At 35.8% G+C, this 22416-nt stretch overlaps 1 protein-coding gene across 2 annotated transcripts; it reads left to right on the forward strand.

Annotated features, from left to right (window-relative positions):
* The first annotated feature begins 6800 nt into the window (after window positions 1-6800).
* Window positions 6801-16816, forward strand: LOC104108367 (serine/threonine-protein kinase BLUS1). Of its 2 annotated transcripts, XM_070197662.1 has the most exons (21): window positions 6801-7128; window positions 7222-7500; window positions 7954-8208; window positions 9441-9565; window positions 9800-9844; window positions 9939-10020; window positions 10108-10176; window positions 10249-10419; window positions 10538-10603; window positions 11804-11872; window positions 12146-12289; window positions 12367-12425; window positions 12563-12742; window positions 14854-14964; window positions 15111-15201; window positions 15507-15548; window positions 15796-15918; window positions 16002-16050; window positions 16135-16184; window positions 16298-16359; window positions 16446-16816. In XM_070197662.1, exons 2-21 carry the CDS (start codon window positions 7342-7344, stop codon window positions 16507-16509), a joined length of 2016 nt encoding a protein of 671 aa, XP_070053763.1. In that variant the 5' UTR covers window positions 6801-7128; window positions 7222-7341; the 3' UTR covers window positions 16510-16816. The 2 variants fall into 2 exon arrangements, with proteins under 2 accessions (XP_070053763.1, XP_070053764.1); XM_070197663.1 differs by lacking the exons at window positions 6801-7128; window positions 7222-7500; window positions 7954-8208 and having other exon boundaries at window positions 9787-9844.
* The last annotated feature ends 5600 nt before the right edge of the window (window positions 16817-22416 follow it).

The following is a 22416-nucleotide window of genomic DNA, read 5'->3' on the forward strand; positions in this document are numbered from 1 at the left end:
TCCCATTGCTTTCTCAGCAAAAAATAAGTTGGAATTCATTGATGGCAGTTGTCCTTCTCCAGCTTCTAATGCAGCAGACTTCGAGTTGTGGAATCACTACAATGACATGGTGACCTCCTAGTTGTTGAATTCTCCGTCCAAGGAGATTGCTGGGAGTGTCATCTACTCCAAGTAGATTTGTGGACTGATCTTGAGGATAGATTTGGATAGGGGTGGGCGTCGGTCGGTTCGATTCGATTTTCATAAAATTCGGTTCGGTTTTATTGGTTTTCGATTTTTTATTTGATACACCAATAACCGAACTGAAATTAGTTCGGTTTGTATGGTTTTTGCTAGTTCGGTTCGGTCGATTTTCGATTCAATTCGGACGTTTTAAACTTGCGATATTAGACTTTTTCTTTGGGTTTTTAAAACTAAAAGTAAGTTTTAAAATTTAAGTGTTTCTACAATTGACTTATTTAATTAAAATAGTAGCAGCAATTTAATAAAATTCCATAACTGGGTGACTACGATCTTATACCAAGTAATGAACAAAAGTATAATATATAGAATCAACAATAGAATATCAATTGATATGATGCTTCTGCCTTTTATGCCAAATCACTTACAAACAATGGTTAAGAAAAAACCTAAAATAATACTTTAACACCTATTGATTCAACCAAAATAGAGGAATATCAAAAGAAGACTAAGCAAGGAAAGATTAGCTTATACAACTAGAAATGAATAGAGTGTTTAATTTGCACAACTAACCTTAGTTTAAACTACTTGCAAATGAACAAAATGCTTTCATTTTCATATTCTTCTCCCTTCTCAATTATTTTTTCTCCAATACGCCTATTTTCTCTTCAAGAATGCTTTAAATTAGTTTGTTACACAAATAAGTTTTCTTAGTTATATTTTCATAAAGAACATCAAGATTCAATAAGATACAAACAAGAGAAAAGAATAAAAAATCAAAAGGTGGACTGAATTGACTATGATTTGTAATGGGAAAATAAAATTTGATTTTCAAAAATAGTGTTTTGGGTTGCAACATTTAGAGTGTGGGTAAGTAAATTTGGCTAGAGACAAACAGGTGAAGGGGAGGCTATCAGAATTTATAGTATAAAACTTCATTTTTCGATTAACCGAAAAACCGAAGCACCAAAACCGAACACCGAACCGAACACCAAACTTTTAAAAAATAGGAACCGCAAACCGACTGAATAAACCGAATAAATCAAACCATAAAAACTAAAATTATCGGTTCAGACGATTTTTTCGGTTTGGTCGGAATTTTGCCCACCGCTAGATTTAGATAATCAAATGGTGCCAAACTTTTTCATCTGCAAAAAGAACTTATTGATTTAGTCCAAGGATCAAATGATGTTGCAGGTTACTTCACTAAACTGAAAATGATACGGGATGAACTTGGCACTCTCTACACTAAAGTAACATGTTCTTGCTCATGCACTTCTGGAGGAAATGTGAAGATGGTAAAATCTCTCCAAGATGAGAGGCTAGTCCAATTCCTCATGGGGTTGAATGACATCTATAGTGCTGCTAGGAACACTATTCTGATGATGTCTCCACTCCCCAATGTCAATAATGCATATGCTTTATTGATTCAGGATGAGAAACAAAAAAGAAGCATATATCAATCCTAATTTTCCTGGGGATTTTTCTTCATTTCTAGCTTCACAACAGTATTCTTCAACACAAAGGTTTCAACAAGTTGATTTTAAAGGAAAAAGGAATAACCTTGTGTGTTCTCATTGTAAGAAACTAGGTCACTCAGTTGACAAGTGCTACTGAATCACAGGCTTCCCTTCAGATTTCAAATTCACTAAAACAGGAAAGACACAAGGTGGAGTGAGAAGCAATACAGTCATCACTGCAGCTCCAACAATTGTACAAACTCCTCATGCAAATCAAATGAGGGAGGGAGCTCTCACAGGATCAGTTTTCTCAACTGATTCAGTTGCTTCGGAATATTCAGGTTAATGATCCAGGATCTTCAATTTCAGATGTGCAGGCAAATATTGTTCAGTGTGCTGGTAACATTTTCCACAATCATGTAGCATATTTAACTTATGCTAACACTAAATGTTGGATCATAGATTCAGTGGCTTCTGAACACATGTTCAGAATTTTTTTACCTTTCTTGTCCCTTTGCCATCGCCTTTGATCATTAACTTGCCCAATTCCTTCAGGGTTAAGGTCACTCGTGGGGGAACTGTCACTCTTTGCCCTGATCTTGTCCTACATAATGTGCTCTTTGTTCCCTCATTTAGGGTTAATCTCATATCAATATAAATTTTCTGTAAATAACTGATATGCAATCTCATATTTTCTTCTACCTGTTGTCTTATGCAAGGCCTTTAGTGAAGACCCTTATGGTTCTTGGTGAAGCAAGGAATGGTATTTACTTGATCAACTCTTCTCCTAGTCAGCTTCAGAAAATTTTCAGCACTACAGTAGCTTCTAAGTCTAGTGTTTTACCTACCAGTTGTACTTTAAATTATAGTTTAATTTTTATTCCTGTAAGCAGCAAATCTGATGTAAAATTATAGCACACTAGATTGGTCCACATTTTTTTTTCTGCAATGAAGAATATCAGTTTCATTTCCTCAACTTCTAATTCTGATTGCACTTGTGACATTTGCCCATTAGCAAGGCAGTCCAGATTGCCTTCCCCCTTAGCTCTAACAAGACTACTGCTAATTTTGAACTGATACACATTGATACCTGGGGCCCCTACAAGTCACATACCTACAATGGCTACAAGTACTTTCTTACCATAGTTGATGATTATAGTGGGGGGACTCTGACCTATTTTTTGAGTGCCAAGAGCAATGTTTTTTCAATGTTAAAGTATTTTTTAGTTATGGTAGAAAAGCAATTTAATTCTAAGGTCAAAGCCATCAGGTCTGACAATGCCTTAGAGTTGGGAGGGGGTTCTACCATCTCTGATTTCTTTGCTTCACAGGGAATTATCCACCAGACTTCTTGCACTGCTACCCCTCAACAAAACGACATTGTTGAGAGGAAGTATAGATATCTTTTGGAGACCTCTAGGGCTTTATTATATCAATCCCAACTTCCTATTATTTACTGGGGAGAATGCTTATCTACTGCTACCTTTCTCATTAACGGACTCCCATCTTTTATCCTAAATGGAAAAACTCCCTATGAACTCATTTTTTGCAGGCCTCCTAACTATAGTTTCCTTAGATGATTTGGGTGTCTTTGCTATGCTTCTACTTTGTCACACAATAGAATTAAGTTTGAACCTAGAGCTATGTCTTGTGTTTTTCTAGGGTATCCACTAGGAAAGAAAGGGTATAAGCTTTTAAACTTACAATCTAAAAAGGTGTTTTTTTCCAGAGATGTTCTTTTTCATGAAACTAATTGCCCATTTTCTTCTCTCCCTTCTTCAACCCCTATGTTCACTAAAGTTTCTTCCATTCCTACTGTCCATGATCCCTATATTTCTTCTACTCCTGACCCAACTTCCCTTGTTTCCTCTCATTCTCCTATTTTCACACCTACTATCTTCACTCTTACATCTCCCTCTCCTATCCCTGCTCTTAAAAGTTCGCATAGGGAACACAACATGCATGCATATTTGAATAATTATGTTTGTAATTCTATTTATCTAACTAACCTAACTGTAGACTGCTTAACTCATCCCATTAGCCCATTTTATCTCCCTTTGCAGCTCTCTTTATTTTTAATTAACAGCTTCTCAATTCTATCTCCAATATCACTGAACCACTCAGTTTTTCTCAAGCTATTATGCACCCTGAATAGCAGAAAGCTATGGCTTCTGAGCTTGAAGCTTTGGAGCAAAACCAGACTTGGGAGGTGGTTGAATTACCACATGGAAAGAAGGCTTTACCTTGTAAATGGGTATACAAGGTGAAGCACAAATCAAATGGTACTCTTGAGAGGTTAAAAGCACGTTTGGTCATTCGAGGGGACATCCAACGAGATGGCATATATTTCAATTAAATTTACTCACCAATGGTCAAAATGACCACTATTAGATGAATACTTGATGTGACAGTAGAGAAGGGGTGGCCTATCTCACAACTAGACGTCAACAATGATTTTTTATATGGTGAGTTACAAGAAGAAGTCTACATGAAGTTTCCTACTGGGATGCCTTCTACCAATCCTAACCTTGTTTGTAAACTCAAAAAATCCTTATATGGTTTGCGGTAGGCCTCAAGAGAGTGGTATGCTAGACTTGGTGCTGCTTTGAATTTTAAGGGTTATTCTTCATCACTCAATGACTATTCCCTATTCTTTAAGAGGTCGGGTGATTCTATTTCTATTGTGGCTGTAGATGTCGATGACATCTTACTTACATGGAATAATCCCTCAGAGACTGCTCAGTTAAAGGATTTTTTGAATGATGAATTTAAGGTCAAAGATTTGCACCCGTTTTGAGTTATCATCAGTCAACGCAAATTCACCCTTGACCTCCTTTTTGAGTTCAGTTGTGATCATCTTGCACCCGTTTCTTCTCCTCTAGACCATCATTGCAAGTTTTTCGCTGACAATGGTGATTTACCGTCTGATCCTACTTGTTATCTCCGTTTGATTGGGAACTCAATTATTTGACACATACTAGGCCAATTCTTTTCATTTGTTGTTCAACATCTATCCCAGTTTATGCAAACTCCTCATGTTCCTTATTTTTCAACTGCGCTTAGGATCGTTCGTTTTCTCCGCACAGAAGGGCCAGGGTCTTTTTATGAGCAGCGATCCTTCCTTTTCCATTCTTGCTTTTTGCAATGCTGAATGGGCCTCATGTGTTGACTCCAGAAAATCCATCAGTGCCTACTTCATAAGCCTTAGAGGTTCCCCCATTTCATGAAAATCCAAAAAGTAATTTTTCGTCTTCTTGTCTTCAGCGGAGGCAGAGTATCGTTCAATGCAGCGCCTTGTAGCTGAATTGACCTGGTTGAATCGTCTTCTTCAAGATCTATCTGCACCTTCGGCTTTCCCAATTCATGTTCACTCTGATAATTAGGCGGCTTTTATACATAGCTCGCAATCCTGTCTTCCACGAACGCACCAGACATGTGGAGCTCGATTGTCACTTTGTGCGCCAACAATTTCTCTCTATGTTGATTTCTCTGAATTTTGTTCCATCTACTTCACAGCTCACCGATATTTTCACCAAAACCTTGTCAGGCCTTCTCATTTTTCCATTCTTGGCAAGCTAAGGGTCTCTTCTCTCCACTCCAACCCGAGGGGTGGTGGTGGTGTTAACGATGGTGTTAATCGAGCATATGAAGAAGGTAAATGTTCGATGTGTTTGAGAATGGGCAATCTGTCATTTGGGTCTCATACAAGAAGATGTATATCTTATCCTTCAGCCCAGCTAAATAAGATACGTGGAAACTTGGAGAACATTAGATCAAATTATGTTGGGCTTAATTAGAACCGTCCAACTAAGGAATTAGATAGACATAAATTATTGGATCCTATTCTGAATCCTTTTACTGTCACGTGAGATTGTTATCACAACCCATTGTATAAGATTCCATAGTTAGTTATTTTGTTATGCTTTTGGCCAATACTATTTAGACACTTGTATAGGATTCTTTCTTTATTATTTTATTCTCTCAACTGGTAAATTGTATAAATAGGTACACAGTGAACGAAGAAAGTTAGTTGAAAATTATTCAATTGTGTCTTCTTTAATTAAGTCTTTCTACATAGACCATGAACGAATGAAGACTTGAATAACGGTGTTTGCGGGAAAATCTTGAAGAATAAGAAAGAAAAGTTTTTGGGCAAAGATCATTTTGAGCCACGGCCGAAACTATTTATATTTTGTAGCCGCAAAAGTATACAAAATTTATATAAATTTTGTATATAAAATACATAAATGTATATGTATATAAAAAAATTATATTTTTCGACTATTATTTTGAAAGCGACTATACAATATCATTTTTTCATATTTTTTCGCTTTTGCAAAAATTATTTCTTTCTCAAATAAAATAGTTAGTAACACATTGTCCCACGTGGAGTAAATATGATTTGTTCATGTGCATCATTTGACTGATCAAAATTGTTCACTTTTGCTTTATAGTTGTTCCTTTTTTTTTTTTTTAGCACCATTTTTAAACACTTTGAATAAGATAGTCAAAAAATCTCTAAGGATCCCAATCAAACAACTACAAGAATAATGAAGTTGACACCCTGGTATCTTCTAGTAGTACTATTTATTCCTCCCTAGTAATCTTTCCTCGTACAAATTATTTTTCTAAAATAGTTTCATTTACGTATCATAAGAAAATAAAGTATCGTTAGACAAAGAAAAACAAAGATCGCAGAGAACTATAGATTGAATCCAACAAATACAATCTAGTCGTAAGTCTTGGTATCTTGACGTGAATAATTACTTGAAATTTATCTAACAGAACGATAAAATAATCGAAGTGCATATAAATTAATGCGATTATGATGTATTCCTGTCGAATGAATATGGTAGTATTACAGCTCAATCTCCTGTGTAATCGAAATGTAATCTGAAGACTTTGTGGGCAATTATTATTATTATGTTAAAAGACAATCCGAGCTATATATTTAATCCTCGTAATGGCCATCACTGAGCTGTATATTGAAAACAGAAGGCACGCGCTTCTCACGTGACATCCATTCGAAATAAATCTAAAAAAATCCCGTATCAATCGCTTGAGGTAGTTGTACCATTAGAAGGCCAAATCGTACCCTCAGGGTACATGAATACGGGAAAAATATCCAACATGCGGGAAAAGGTCGAGTGTTAACACAACAAGTGGCGGGATTTGTGCAATACAAAAAAGCTTCTCCTTCCTGTTGGAGCGGCGATCCGATAGGCGCGCTTTCTCTCACTCACGAGAAAACGGAGAAGACAATCCTTCTCTTCCCCTTCCCCTTTCCTTTCTTCTCACTCTTTTCTTTTTCTCTTTTCTCGTTGCTTTATCATTATCATTATACAGATATATGATACTTAAAGGTTTCCTTTTTTAAATTTTCCCTTTTTTTCTTTATATATCATAATTTCGGTTGCTTTGGTTACCATATTTTGCCTTTTTCCGTATGTTTATTTAATTCTAGTCCATGGATCTGAACTTGATACCCGTGAGTTTTCTTTCTCATTTTTTTCTTCTAAAGGCTCTGTTTGTTGATAAAAGTTGAAATTCGCCTGATTTTGATTTTTTGTGATTGTGATAGAGGAGTTTGTGTAGAATTAGGATCTGTAGATCGCCGGCGAGCTGCATTTGTGTGTTATTTGACGTTCAGTAGTCAGAAGGATTTTGTTCTCTGGGATATTTTTTCTTCTGATTTTGGACAATGGATAAGAAGAAATATCCGATTGGGCCGGAGCATTACACGCTTTACGAGGAGGTAGGGCAGGGAGTGAGTGCCTCGGTTCATCGTGCTTTATGTATTCCTCTCAATGAGGTCGTTGCCATCAAAATCCTCGACTTCGAACGCGATAATTCCGATTTGGTACGCTTCTTCTATTTAACTATTTACATTGAAATCACGCTTTCTGAGATCCTATTCAAAAAACTTATCATGTGCTATGTTGTTTATTGATTGGTTATCAACTTCCCGTATATATGTGCCTTTGATTTAACTATTTATTTCATACAACATGCTAGCATTCTGTGAAAAGAGCTGAGACATAACAATTAGCTTATACCTGCTTTATAAACCAATTCAATAGATTGTTTCGCGGTAAATTATCCATGAATGAAAGTAGTTTCAAGCAGTGAATTAATATTTTACTTCAATGCTTGCTAGTTTTAGCTGATAGAAGCTTAGGTTATTAGTAGCAAGGATAAAACTAGATATCTATGAGAAAGGAGTAATTAAGTGTGCATTTTGTTTGATTTGGTTGATGATAATCTTATTATTGGATCAAGCAAATTGCTGATTCTTCTTCTTATTTATATCCAGAATAACATCTCGCGTGAAGCACAAACAATGGTCCTAGTTGATCATCCCAATGTTCTTAAATCACACTGCTCCTTTGTTAGTGATCATAACCTGTGGGTTGTCATGCCTTACATGGCTGGAGGTTCCTGTCTACACATTCTGAAGGCTGCTCATCAGGATGGGTTTGAAGAGACTGTTATTGCAACAGTATTGCGGGAAGTTCTAAAGGGTTTGGAATATCTTCATCATCATGGCTTCATCCATCGTGATGTTAAAGTAAGTTCAATTGTTACTTAAACCCATTACTGATTTCCGTGCATTGGCTGATCTTCTTACGTTGGATGACAGTACATACACATTCATGAGGTTTCAGCTTTACAAGTCTTGATTTAATGATATTAATAGGATGTTTGTCTTGGCACTCTCATTGAAACTTGCTTCACTAGACATGATCTATACGTACATGTGTTTGAATGTTGTAGTAAATGTCATTTGTTGTTCTTTCGAGTTTGAACCAGTGTTGTGAAGAGCGTGAAGCGAGGAAAAGCGACATGCCCCTTTTCGCTTAAAGCGAGAAGCGAGAAGCGAAGCGCTCGCTTTTTTGAAGTGAAGCGGAATTTTAAAAAAATATATATTAAAATAAGAAAGAACTGAAACGAAAAACTAAGAACACCTAAGAAGAAGGCCATTAAAAGAACAACTACATAACACATAAAAAAGGCAATAAGAACTAAGAATAAAGGATATGAAAATAAGAAGAAGGGCAGTATAAGTATAACTGACACGAAAAAATTGGGCAGCATTTCAAATGAAAAAACAGTGCAAGAAAATGAAGAAGAAGAGGAGGAGAAGAATGAGAAAGAAAAACTGAAGGGAAAAAAAATTCGCCAGCATTTCGCTGCTATTTGGACGCTGAAACAGTGAAAGAAAAAGAAGAAGAAGAAGAAGAAGAAGAAGAAGAAGAAGAAGAAGAAGGAGGAGGAGGAAGAAGAAATCACATACTTGGACCAAACTTGATGATCTTGAAGTTGAAAAGTGTAGAGAACTTGAACCCTAGGTCGCCTCTTTCTTTCTCTGTTGCTGCTCGTTGATGATGTTTTAAAAAAAGAACAGTTTTTTTAATTAAATAGGTTGGCAGCCCTGTAATACAGAGAAACGATCGCTTCTTACGCATCGCTTCGCATCTGCGCTTCTCGCTTTTTAATGGGAAGCGAGCGCTTTTTTAAACCTGCTACGCTTCAGCTAACAGAAGCGTTCGATGGCTCGCGTCGCTTCGCTTCTCGCTTTAAGCGAGGAAGCGCTCGCTTTTCACAACACTGGTTTGAACATGGATTCCTTTCAAGAAACTATAGCATTCCTGTTCCACTTAAGATCCCATGTAAGTATAACAAAGGACAAATCTTATTCACATTAGGCATCAGCTGCATGAACACCCAAATGTTGCTAAGTAACATTAACTTTTCCATTACCATGCCTAGGTTTATGACGTACTTCTGTGGTTATTGCAGGCTGGAAATATTCTCATTGATTCACGAGGTGGAATAAAGTTGGGAGATTTTGGTGTCTCTGCTTATTTATTTGATTCAGGTGATAGGCAACGTATGCGGAACACATTTGTCGGAACTCCTTGTTGGTATGCTCTAACCAAAGAGAATGCTTGTAGAGTTTTATCTACTTAGCTTTCATGATTTATTTGATGGTTGATAAGCTTTGAACTTTTGATCTATTGTGGTCCTAACTACTGTGGACATGTGACAATAAGTGCATGCATACAGTGTGCATCTAGAAACTAAGATGTTAAAAATACTGATGAAGATTCGCTCATATTGCATGTAATGTTTTTCCATAATTTAGATTTCTTTTACAGGATGGCACCTGAGGTCATGGAGCAATTGCATGGTTATGATTTCAAGTAATGTTTCTGTGCAGAATGTGTACTTTTATCTGATGGAAGTGCCCTTTTTCATTTTTTCTTCTTCTTATCCATTCTCATTTCTCACCCACAGAGCTGATATTTGGTCCTTTGGCATAACCGCTTTGGAGCTTGCTCACGGACATGCTCCTTTCTCAAAATATCCTCCGATGAAGGTGAATATTGTTAGTGACATGATATATTTCTTCTCTTGAAGTCCTTATTATGAAATATTAATGCATTACATATTTTGTGCTTATTAGGTCTTGCTAATGACATTGCAAAATGCACCCCCTGGCCTTGACTATGAGAGGGATAAGAAGTTCTCGAAGGTAATTAGATAACATTGATTATTAACTGATAATGTTATTGGCACGCTGTTTACACTTCTGTTGCCTTTGTAGTCTTTTAAGCAAATGATTGCTAGTTGCTTGGTGAAAGATCCTTCAAAACGACCTTCTGCCAAAAAATTGCTGAAGCATCCTTTCTTTAAGCAAGCAAGGTCCAATGATTATATAGCAAGAACATTGTTGGAGGGTTTGCCAGCACTTGGAGATCGCATGAAGGCATTGAAGGTGATTTGTCGTGCCACAATCTGACGCTTTCCTTCTTTGGAACCACATGATAATCTAGATGATAATATTGCTTCAGCATTTCTATGCTAAAAAGACTTTTTTTCTAACCTAATTGTAGAGGAAAGAAGAAGACATGCTAGCACAGAAGAAGATACCAGATGGGCAGAAAGAAGAAATATCACAGGTTTGCTGTGTCATAACCAATTTCATGAGAAAACTGAGATTTGATATCTGTATAACATATTATTTTTAATTTATTGCTTTATATAACATAATGAATACCTTGCATGTTTACGTTAAGCGTGCATTAAGCAATATAATGGTTTTTCTATTGAAATTGCTTAGTTATGGAAAATAAATATGACAAACAAGAAGGAGACAGGATTTAACAGAGGCAAGTAATTCATACGACTAGGCTCACCAGTTCATGCCAATTGATATGTCATATATCCACTGTTTATTTTTAAGTTTGATATACAAGATGGACACAGGAAAGTCATTTCAAGAGCTTAGGCACAAACAGGTTACTAGCAGGTTCCAGAGAAAGCAGTACTTTTGGAGGGAATTTATTTAGTTAACCAGAAAATATCTTGTGCTTTTTTATTAAGGTAGTGCCTTTTCAACAGTCACAAAATATTGACTTTTTAGATCCTAACAAATCTTCCATTTGTGCGATTGCGAAAGTAAACTTCCTTTATTTATTAGGATTGTCAACTTACAGGAAATTTCTGAACTCCGAGGTAATTGTTTGATAACTTCGATCAGGAAACCCCGAGGCAAATTTCGTTTTATTTTTTATTTTTTTGGAATACCTATTCCAAGTTTAAAAGAGAAAATAAATAATTTATTTTGTTGGAAAGGAACTCCAAATATTTTGAAGACTCAGCAAATCCTGAATAGAAGATTAAAATGAATTGGATATCTTTATTTCACTTTTGGTGTAAAGAAGCTTTAGTACAAGATGCAGATTCCCTAGTTGATCTCATCGGGTCCTTGTAAATGCCACAAGACTTGTTTTTCACCACTTGTTTTTGTTCATCAATCTCTTAGTTTTTGGAAGTCTTGTAACTAGGGACCTTTTCTCTCAGCACTATCTTGGAGCTGAGATTTATCTATATATCAATGAAACCTGTTATCATTTAAAAAATAAAAATAAAAATAAATTATTCTTCATCTCGCAGGAAAGCAACATACAAGAGAATTATGCTTAAAGCAGTGATACAAGTTTTAGAACTTGTTCCATGCCATGTTTCTCTTACTTTTTTCCTCTCATTTTTTTTTTTGCTTCATTTTCTATTTTCAGACCTTCATTTTGGTGCATCATTTTAAAAACCCTTTTCATCTTTGCAAATTGGATCTTACTGTGACTCAATACTATGTGCAGAATGAATACAAACGGGGAATTAGCAGCTGGAACTTTAACCTTGAAGATTTGAAGGCACAGGCTTCTTTGGTACGTAGATCAATTTTCTGATGCACACATACCCCAGTATTTTCATTCATGTACTAGTTTCTCAATGTATACAAATAGAGGTTCTTGGTTAATGGGTAGTTTCTCAAGCTCGATTTTTTTGACCTCTTCAAATGATAAAAATTTCCGCCTTGTGAAACTTGTTAGAGGATGAAGTCAGTCTAGATTGTCCAGATTGGAAATTTCTTAATAAGTGAAACAAAATCAACTCCCAAGCATTGTGTTTTTATCTTTTCAAAATCTTTTTGCTTTTAGATTCCAGATGAGGAAATTATTGGTGACAAGGACCAAAGTGGGAGTTCGAATGCACTGTCTGGGCTTGACATTCCAGGGAAACAGCTACACAAGTTTCAGCATCAGTTCTCCTTCTCAAGTCAATATTCAGATGCTACCGATTTTGTATGTCGTGATTTACTTTATTCTATATGACATGTTGCAATTTGGGGTTTCTCCTAATATAATACATCTCTCAACAGGACAGTAACAATCCATCTGCCCCTCCTTCACCTGCCAACCAGAATGTGGCTTATAGCATGTATGTCCTCCATGCTATGTTAGAGTTTCACCGTTACTCTTGTATCATGTTTTCGCTATGCTAAATAAGAGCACATTGGTATGTTTGCTAGGATCAGTAGCTAAACATTCCTTTTATTTTTATTTTTAACTTTTCAGAACTAAGTGCGAGAAATCTGATGATGATTTAAGCATTGCTAGTTCAGTTCATGAACCTCACATTTCACAGAATTCTTCGCCATGTTATGAGAATCGCATGGAAATGAATTTGGTGGGAAAAGGTGAACAAGTGGCTGATGCCAAATTGTTTGAGGGCATGCCCATAAATTTTCGCCAGAGGTATGACATAACTTGCTCAATCTTTTAGACATTTTTTGAGGTATTTCTATATACTTATAGGGCTGCTGTTTGAATTACATTTGACTTTTACCCTCATGAAACATTAGTGCACAATATGTTTTAGCATTTTCTTTGACTAGCCTTTCTTGCTCCAAGCAAATACTTTGACGATTTATGCTGTTAGCTAATCAATTAGTTTTGTTACGGAGATAGTACTCTGCTTGATTTTATTCTGGTGGATGGAAGTGATAATTAACTTCATCCTTTGATTAAAAGGAAATGAAATGTGAGTTTTCAAAATGCTTCCTCCCTCATTTGGAAGCTGTCTACATTTTGGAACATTTGATATTCCATTTGGACCCTTATTAATCCCAACTCTTTTGCTGTTACTTTTGGGCGTCCATGGACCATTGACATCATCAAGCTTGTATTAGGAAGATTTTAGTATGTGGAATTATTTGTTGAGGAGTGAAACAACTATGAATAATATTAGTTGAATAACGAAGCAGAAGATTCTGCCAAGAATTTCTAAAAAGCAAAAGGTGAGCCCAGCTAGGTAAACTGCACGAGGAAAGAGGAACCTAATCAAAGATTTTTTTACATTGAAATTTGCTCTTTCTTGTTAAACTGGAGCATGGTCTGCCTTCTGGTTTGATTCATTGGATTAAAGCTTGTTCTTTATTAATTCATAGAATTTTAGGGAATCAACTATATACAACACCAACAACCCAGTAAAATCCTACAAGTGGGGTCCGGGGAGGGTAGTGTGTACGCAAAACTTACCCCTACCCGAGGGGTAGAGAGGCTGTTTCTGAAAGACCCTCGGCTCAAGACGACAAAAAGAAACACTATATCAGTACCATCAACAGAAAACCAAGAAATAATGACCGCATCATAAGAACCAGAAAATAGATGAAAAACAATAACAATAACCAAGAAATAAGGCCCGACACAATGAAAACAGGAGAATAGTGTGAACACAACATTAACCACTAGTAGTCGAAGACAAAACCCTATCAGACTAGCCTCACACCGATACGAAGTAGAAAAAATGCTCAACTACCTTCTAACCTACAACCCTAATGCGCGACCTCCATACCTTCCTATCAAGGGCCATGTCCTCGGAAATATGAAGCCACGTCATGTCCTGTCTGATCAACTCTCCCCAATACTTCTTAGGCCGCCATCTACCTCTTCTCGTACCTGTCAAAACCAACCGCTCACACCTACTTACTAGGGCATCCAGACTTCTCCTCCGTACGTGCCCGAACCTTCTGAGCCTCGCTTCCCGCATTTTGGCATCCATAAGAGCCATGCCCACCTTCTCCCGAATATCCTCATTCCGAATCTTATCCATCCTAGTGTGCCAGCACATCCACCTCAACATCCTCATTTATGTTACTTTCATCTTCTGGATATGTGAGTTCTTAACTGGCCAACACTCAGCCCCATACGATATGGCCGATCTAACCACCGCTCTATAAAACTTACCTTTGAGTATCGGTGGCACTTTCCTGTCACACAAGACTCCAGATGCTAATCTCTATTTCATCCACCCTACCCCTATACGGTGTGTGAAATCCTCGTTGATCTCCCCTTCCCCTGGATAACCGACCCAAGGTACTTGAAACTACCTCTCTTGGGGATGACCTGTGATTCAAGCCTCACTTCCATGCCTGCTTCCTTCAACTCCGCGCTAAACTTGCGCTCCAAGTATTCCGTCTTAGTCCTGCTCAACTTGAAACCCTTAGACTCAAGGGCCTGTCTCCAAACCTCCAGCCTCTCGTTAAGGGAATCAACTATATAAAAGAATGGAATTCTAGTGAAACCCTCACCATTTACTTTAAGTTTTCAATTTTTGTTTCTTAATCTTGTTTTGCTTGTGCATTGTGAAATGTGTATACAACATACCCAGTATAATTCTACATAGTGGGGTCTGGGGAGGGTATCGATATCTAAATGTGTATCGGTATCTAAGTTGCTTAAATTGACTTTTGATTTCCTTTTACTTTTAATTAGTCAACATGCTTAGCTAGCTTGTAGAATCCACTATTTACGTAGTGCCATGTTTTTTTTCCAAGTCCCTAAAATTGCTTTCTCTTTGTGATTAGTGATAGAAGTCAACTCCAAAATGCATCCAGTTGCAATGGGGCTTCTGTTCTTCAAACAGCAGATGATGTGCCAGCTGAAGTAATCAGTAAACATTCTAGAACTCCAGGCAAGTTATTGTGATATTACATGGCCTTTTGATCTTAACAAATAATTTTCAGTAGATTTGTTTTCTTCAAGAAATAGTTTTTTTTAGCATATTCTGTTTTCTTTTGGTTTAATATTTTCTTGCTAAATCAAGACTGTATTTAGCAGCTAGCAGTGAAGATTTTGATGAGAAGACTAAGGGTCATGTTGTTCAGCAGAGAGGACGTTTCAAAGTTACCTCAGAGAATATCGACTTGGAAAAGGTGAATGTATACCGTTTAGTTTTCATCTTGCAATATCATTAAGATACTCCACCTATGGTAGCTTTGCAAAGCACAGCCATTCCTAGGCCCAGATAAAGGAGGTCAGTTATGGTAAGTTGATGGCCAACATAAAAGTAGTCTAATAGATTCAGAGGATTCATATAACCAACCACAACTAGCTTTTTGAATTGCAATATATATATATATATATATATATATATATATATATATATATATATATATATATATATATCATACACACATATTGATATACCTGCCTCACAAGAATTAATTTCTTCCTACAGGTAGGTGCATCTCCAATGCTACAAAAGAGTCAGAGCATGCTGGTTAGTTTCCCTCATTTTTTTAAAATACCTTTTCTAATGGCTGAACATATTCTTTTGCTCATTAAATGCTTAGCTTGTAAGCTAATTCTTTATTTTCTTCAGATAATATGTAGCTTATATTTATACCTAACATCGACTAAATAGATATTGCTGTGGCTATGTAACAGTTGTATCTCTTCATCTTTGTCTCCTTTTTAATAATAATTTCTATTACAACTTCTTAAACAAAATGCGATGGATCATGTAGGTGATTCCACAAAATCTGGCTGCTACTCTACCATTACCACCTGATGCTACTCCATCAAATCTACTTACCCCAGCCCATTTTCCAACGTTGCAGAGTATTTTAGAGGCAAATATTATTCAAAGGGTAAGAACGGATCTACAAATATGACGCATTATATTTCAGTTTTGTTTATCCAATGGTTCTTTTCGTTTTTTCTTCCTCAATAGGAGAGTATTCTTAGACTGATGAGGCAAGTGGCCCTTGGAGACTCTACAGGTATGAACAATCAATTCATATTGAATTTTATACATCGCATCCCTTTGTGTTGGTTTCACTTTATCTTTTCTGCCAACCTTGCAGTGGATGCTGGATGCATGCTATCAAATTCGTCTGGAGTGGAGAAATCGCTGGTATGAGTTCGCATTCGTCTTTCCAACATTTTGCAATCGGAACCATTTAAGCGACTTATGCATCTTTTTTCTGTATCACTATAAAGTATATGCCCTTCCTCTGTTTCTTGTAGCTGGAGGTTGCTCATGACAAAGAAAAGGAATTGATTAGTGAAATCACTGACTTGCAGGGGAGGTATCATCATTACCCAATAATGCCATGTGTCTTATATTGAAGATTATATCTGCTGGCATTGAAACTTGTATTTCCTTGATATGTAGGCTGATCCGTGCTCAGGAAGAGCTTCAAAAATACAAAGCAGAAAACGCTCAAAATAACTCTTGAAATAGGGATTGCATAGGGGACATTGTAATCTTTATAGTGGCGTACATTAAAGTTAAAAAAGGAATATTTAGACATGGAGTAGCTGAAACTGTAACGGAGAAATGATTAGTAGCAGGTTTTTAGTTTTGATTTGTACAGTTTGTTTCCAGTCAGCGGTGATATGCTGGTTTTATTATTGTCTCTGCTTATGCCTGCATTTACTAGACTGATTCTTGTATATTAGCCTAAATTTTTTGAAAACGTAGTCCTTGATATTATCAACTTTCCTATTTGATTGAATACATGCAGAAATTGGTCCTTCATATTATTTAGGGGAACTTTAGAAATGACTATTTTTAAGGAGCTTTTAACAATTCGTAGCTATATTTTATGTATTTACGTTTTTTAGCTAGTTTTGGACAATTCTCTGTATCTGAATATACTCTTCAGCTGTGTTTTTTTATTTTTTATTTTTTATTTTTTATTTTTTTTCCGCGTGTATTTGAATATACTGTTCAGTTGTATCCGACCTTATTTAATGTGGCAAGGGTGAACATATTCGACTGTATTTGAATGTATTTATACTAAAAAATGACGAAATGAAGAATACAGTCAAATCTGATCAAATCTCCGGCAAAAATACCAAATACACTATATTTATAAAGGGATAATGCAATCAAACCCAGTCGGATCTCTGGCGAAATACAAAATACCACTGTATTTACACTAAAAAAATGAAGAATACATTCAAATCCTTTTAAAAATAAACAGTATTTAACTAAAAAATAACGTATATAGTCAAATCTCTGACGAGAATACAAAATACATTGTATTTAAAAATGGAGAATACAATCAAACCTTGTCGGATCTCCGACGAAAATCCAAAATACACTTTAGATCTCTGACGAAAATACAAAATACAATGTATTTATACAATGATTTTCCGACGTGAAAGGCAGTGGAGAAGAAAAAGCGACTTCTTTTTCCGGCGTGAAAAGTAGTGGTGGAGGAATAAGTCTTAGGTCAGATGAATACACTCATATGTGAGATACAAAGAAGGAGAAGAAGCCATGGATTCCGGTATCTCCGTTAAATCTAGATCCGGTGACACCTCCGAACTTCCTACTCCATAGTTTTCGCCGCGGGTAATGGATTGATCGCAACTTCGTGATTTCAGATCTGGATATGATGGTGGGTGGCGACGGTATTTAAGGGTGATTCAGGGTGAATGGGGTATACAACTGAGAGTGGTGATGCGTGGAAAGAGAGAAAGAGGCGGCTGTTTAGATGGGCTTCGTAGAACTCCGCCGGAGAAGACGGCCGACGGTGACTTCTCTGCTGCCGAGGGAGAAGAGAGAGGGAAGAGGGTTAAGGGAGAAGAGAGAAAGAGGGTTGAGAGAAAAGATTATACAGTGAAATAATTTCGTGTATTTAGTATAACTATGATGGGTAAATTGAAAATTCATTGTAACTATGAAAAATAATTTAATTAAAAGATAGTTATTATTCATTAATAACTATAGATTTAGCTGAGACAGGTAAAATTTTCTATTATTTACTTGCAGCCTGGTTATGCTTGTAAAGTTTGATGTCACTTTGGACACTTTTTCTGGCCCATTAAGCAGTTTAATAGATAATAGGTTAAAATAGCACGGGCTAGTCAGTTTTCGGACTGGTTATTAAAAAATAGACTATTTTGCTGCAACAGAGATCGGTCCAGCATAATATACTGGAGTTCGGTGCACATGTGTATAAACTTCTAGCATATTATGCTGGACCGTTAAACTTTGCTGGCTCCAGTATAATATACTAGAGTTCCAGTAAAGTATACTGGAATTCTAGTATATTACGCTGGAGTATTTTTCGGATTTTGAACAGTATTTTAGTTCAGATTTATCTTTACATGAAAAGTGGCTAAATTTCGATGACTTTTGAAACTGTGGCTATTTTTGAATGACCACTTGTAAACCTGGCTATTTTTGAATTTCTCCCGATAATAGTAAAAATAGCATGACCTAGCCAATTTTTGGACTGATAATTAAAAAATAGTCAGCGTTTGTATAGTCGCTGAAAAATAGCCACTATTTTGTTGCAGCACGGAAAGTTCCAGCATAATATACTGAAGATTGGTGCACCTGTGTATGAACTTGTATAAACTTCCAGCATATTATGCTGGAATTCCAACACACAGAAAGTTCCAGCATAATATAATGGAGATTGGAGCACTTGTGTATGAACTTTCAACATATTATGCTGGACCATTATATTATGCTGGAACTCCAGTATATTATGCTGGAAGTCCAGTATATTATACTGAAACTCCAGTATATTATGCTGGAATATTTTTCGGATTTTGAACACTGTTTTTGTTCAGATTTATCTTTACAAAAACAGTGGCTAAATTTCGATTACTTTTAAAATTATGACTATTTTTAAATTATCACTTATAAATCTGGCTATTTTTGAATTTCACCCAATTACTTGTTATTGAATGAATGCCGGTGCCACATATTTTAAACGCTTAAAATAAGAAAAATTGTCAAATGATTTAGAACATAAAGAATATTTGGCAGTATTGCCTAACCAAACTTGGCTTCTATCTTCCTAACCGTAGGTACAACAAGATAGCTTTGCTTTTCCAATCTTGAGTTTATGACACATTAAAAAGCAGCCTAGTAACTAGTAAAGATAAAAGTTAGTACTTGGTAGCAAAACGTTTGCGTGATATAGAAGATAGTCATAATTGATAGAATAAACGTCAAAGGTCCAAATATATCTTTTACTTTCAAAAATGGCCTAAAAATACCCCCTTATACTATTGGGTTATCTATACCCCTGCAGTCATACTTTGAGTTTAAATATACCCCTCATTTAAATGGAGGGACACGTGTCATCGTCACGTTGGCCAATTCTAAATATCTCCTAATTAATTAAAAAGACCCATTACCCATACCCAAAAAATAATTTTTTAAAGTAATTTTTTTGTAGAAACTGGAAAAAAATTGATTTTTTTTTTTTTACTAAAAACTGAAAAAAAACGAAAATATTTTTTTTCCAGTTTTTACAAAAATACTGCTTTAAAAAAAACTAAAAAATATTTTCTAAAACAATGTTTTTGTAAAAACTGAAAAAAAACTGAAAAGTAATTTTCTAAAACAATATTTTTGTATAAACTGGAAAAAACTTAATGTTTTTTTTTATTAAAAACTAAAAAAATCGAAAATAGTTTTTTTCAGTTTTTAGAAAAATATTGCTTTTTTAAAAAAAACTGAAAAATAATTCTAAAGCAATTTTTTTGTAAAAGCTAAAAACAAAAGTGAAAAGAAATTTTCTAAAGTAATATTTTTGTAAAAACTGAAAAAAATAAATATTTTCTTTTTTTTTCTCTCCCCCCCCTCCAGTTTTTAGTTAAAAATATTTCAGTTTTTTTTCCTAGTTTTTACACGCTTTAGAAAATTACTTTTCAGTTTTTTTTTAGTTTTTACAAAAATATTATTTTAGAAAATATTTTTTATTTTTTTTAAAGCAGTTTTTTTGTAAAAATTGGAAAAAAATTATTTTCGTTTATTTCAATTTTTAGTAAAAGAAATTCAGCTTTTTTTTTCTTTCAGTTTTTACAAAAAAAAAATGTTTTAGAAAATTGCTTTTCGGGTATGGGTAATGAGTCTTTTTAATTAATTAGGAGATATTTAGAATTGACCAACAGGATGATGACACGCGTCCCTCCGTTTAAATGAGAGGTATATTTGAAGTTTTGAACCCAAAGTATGACTTCAGGGGTATAGATAACCCAATAGTATAACGAGGGGTATTCTTAGACCATTTTCGAAAGTACATGGGTATATTTGGACCTTTGCCGTAGAATATATTCTCTTGTACACGACCTTAAGAAAAAATTAATTAGAATGAGATTGTTACTACTTTACCCTTATTCATATCTTAATATTTAATCTTTTTTCATTGGTATTTAAACAAAGATAGTCATAATTGATGTGTTTGTAGTCTTCAAGGATAATTATTACTAAGGGTAAACAAGAAAAAAGATAATTAATTTTGTATTGAACTTCTAAAATGATAAATAATTTGAGACAACTATTTTTAGTAACCACGACTGATAATATTAGACGGAGGAAGTAGTAAAATCCTCTAACTATTTTTCAACTTCGAGATGTATCTAATTTTAAACTAGAATCATGATTGTATTGGAAGTTAATCCTTGTTCTGGTTGGTTCGTGCTTGACCAAAAAAAAAAAAAATCTCCGGTTAAACTATTAAATTCACATAGTACGGGGTTAAATTTAACTAAGGGTAATAACTCTAGATATTAAGTACAAAAACGTATAGTAGATAGTACAAATTCCGTGTATGATTGGTGACAACAAATGTAAAATACTCTTAAAGCAAGAATATTAAGGATGATATAACTAACAATAAATGTCAATAAATGGCATTTGATTAAATAAGGAGGATGATTCATCCAATAATGGATGTATGAGACGAATATTTTGCCTAACAATGATGAATGACAGACAGATCCAAGATTCGCATGAACAATCCTCAGATCTGATGAAAAGATGGGGAATAATATATGAATAAGAATCTTTGTAAAAAGGTAATCTTTGTGTTTTTTGCCCGAGAGAGAGTCATCTTCTCAAAAGTGTTCTTATCACAATCAATATTACATGCATCTATCATTGTCTCTTCTTTCTATATATCTGGGGCCTTTTTCCTAGGAAACCCTAATAGTACAAATACAGGAAATATTCACTAGAATATTTTCTTTCAGTACCCTATCCTGACAAATTAGCCGTTACAAGCCTTATCATCGATAGCCAATCTTGACCTCGACCATTGTTGACTTCTTGACTGCGATCTCTGTCGATATCTTGACCACGGCTCATGTCGGTACCTCGGCCATTGACTTCGTTGCGTTTTGAGAGAGCTCGACCGATAACTTTTTTTTAATGCCATATTATGCTAAATATTATGAAGACATATTTTGGCCCATACAGTTAGTCCCTCCGCTTATTAAGGCCGAGCTCGGATGACCTTGATGAGCGGACTCTGTTTGTCGTAGTTAACGAAATTGGGCGAGCAAGTTGGGTAATAACGCTTTAGACGAGGTGGCAACATGACTTTTCGTGAGTTGCAAACTTTGGGGATGCACTGTTTCAGAATGACATCATGACATCATGCGTCATTATGACGCATTTTTCCAACGCTTTGCGTTGTTTCTTGCGCCTCTGCCGTTTCGATACCTGCGCTAGATAATGATGGCCTGAGTTCTCGGTCTTGGTGCTTGAACTCTTATAAATAGGGATCTGAGGACATTTGTATTTGTTTTGCATTCTCCTAATATCGAATCCCCTGTGTTTCTTTCCTTCATTATCCATATTGAACCCTAGTTTTCTTTTTGCTTCGTCGTTGTGTGTCCACTCTCCTGATTCCAGCGATCTTCGTTGCTTCCAACTCCTATTCTTAAAACATCCTCCTTCAAGAATATGGTTAACGCACCCTCTGGCTCCGGTATGGAGACTAACCTTATCCCCTTGGCGGTACGTATGCCCCCCTCACAGCGAGGGTGTTTCTGTTGCCCTTGAGGATGATAGATTTCCTACGGTGGAGGAAATAATTCCTCGTAGTGAAAAGACTAGATTTTACTTTTCAAAGTTACCTGAAGACGACTTTGAGGCCTTGGAATCGGTGATGAATGAGGTCGATCTCGCTGAATTTAGGGCAAAGTTCAAATTATGACTCACATCGATTTGGTTTCGGTGGGATGCTACGTGGTACAGATACACCGCCCAGGGTATTGCACGTTCTATGCGTATCCATTCTATGTAGGCTATTTTTTTCCTCTTCTCCCATTGGCGGAGGAATTGTGTCTCTACTACGGCGTCTGCTCGGCCCAACTCTCCCCTTACATCT

This window comes from Nicotiana tomentosiformis, chromosome 3 (genome assembly GCF_000390325.3).
Source record: "Nicotiana tomentosiformis chromosome 3, ASM39032v3, whole genome shotgun sequence".
Classification (NCBI taxonomy): domain Eukaryota; kingdom Viridiplantae; phylum Streptophyta; class Magnoliopsida; order Solanales; family Solanaceae; genus Nicotiana; species Nicotiana tomentosiformis.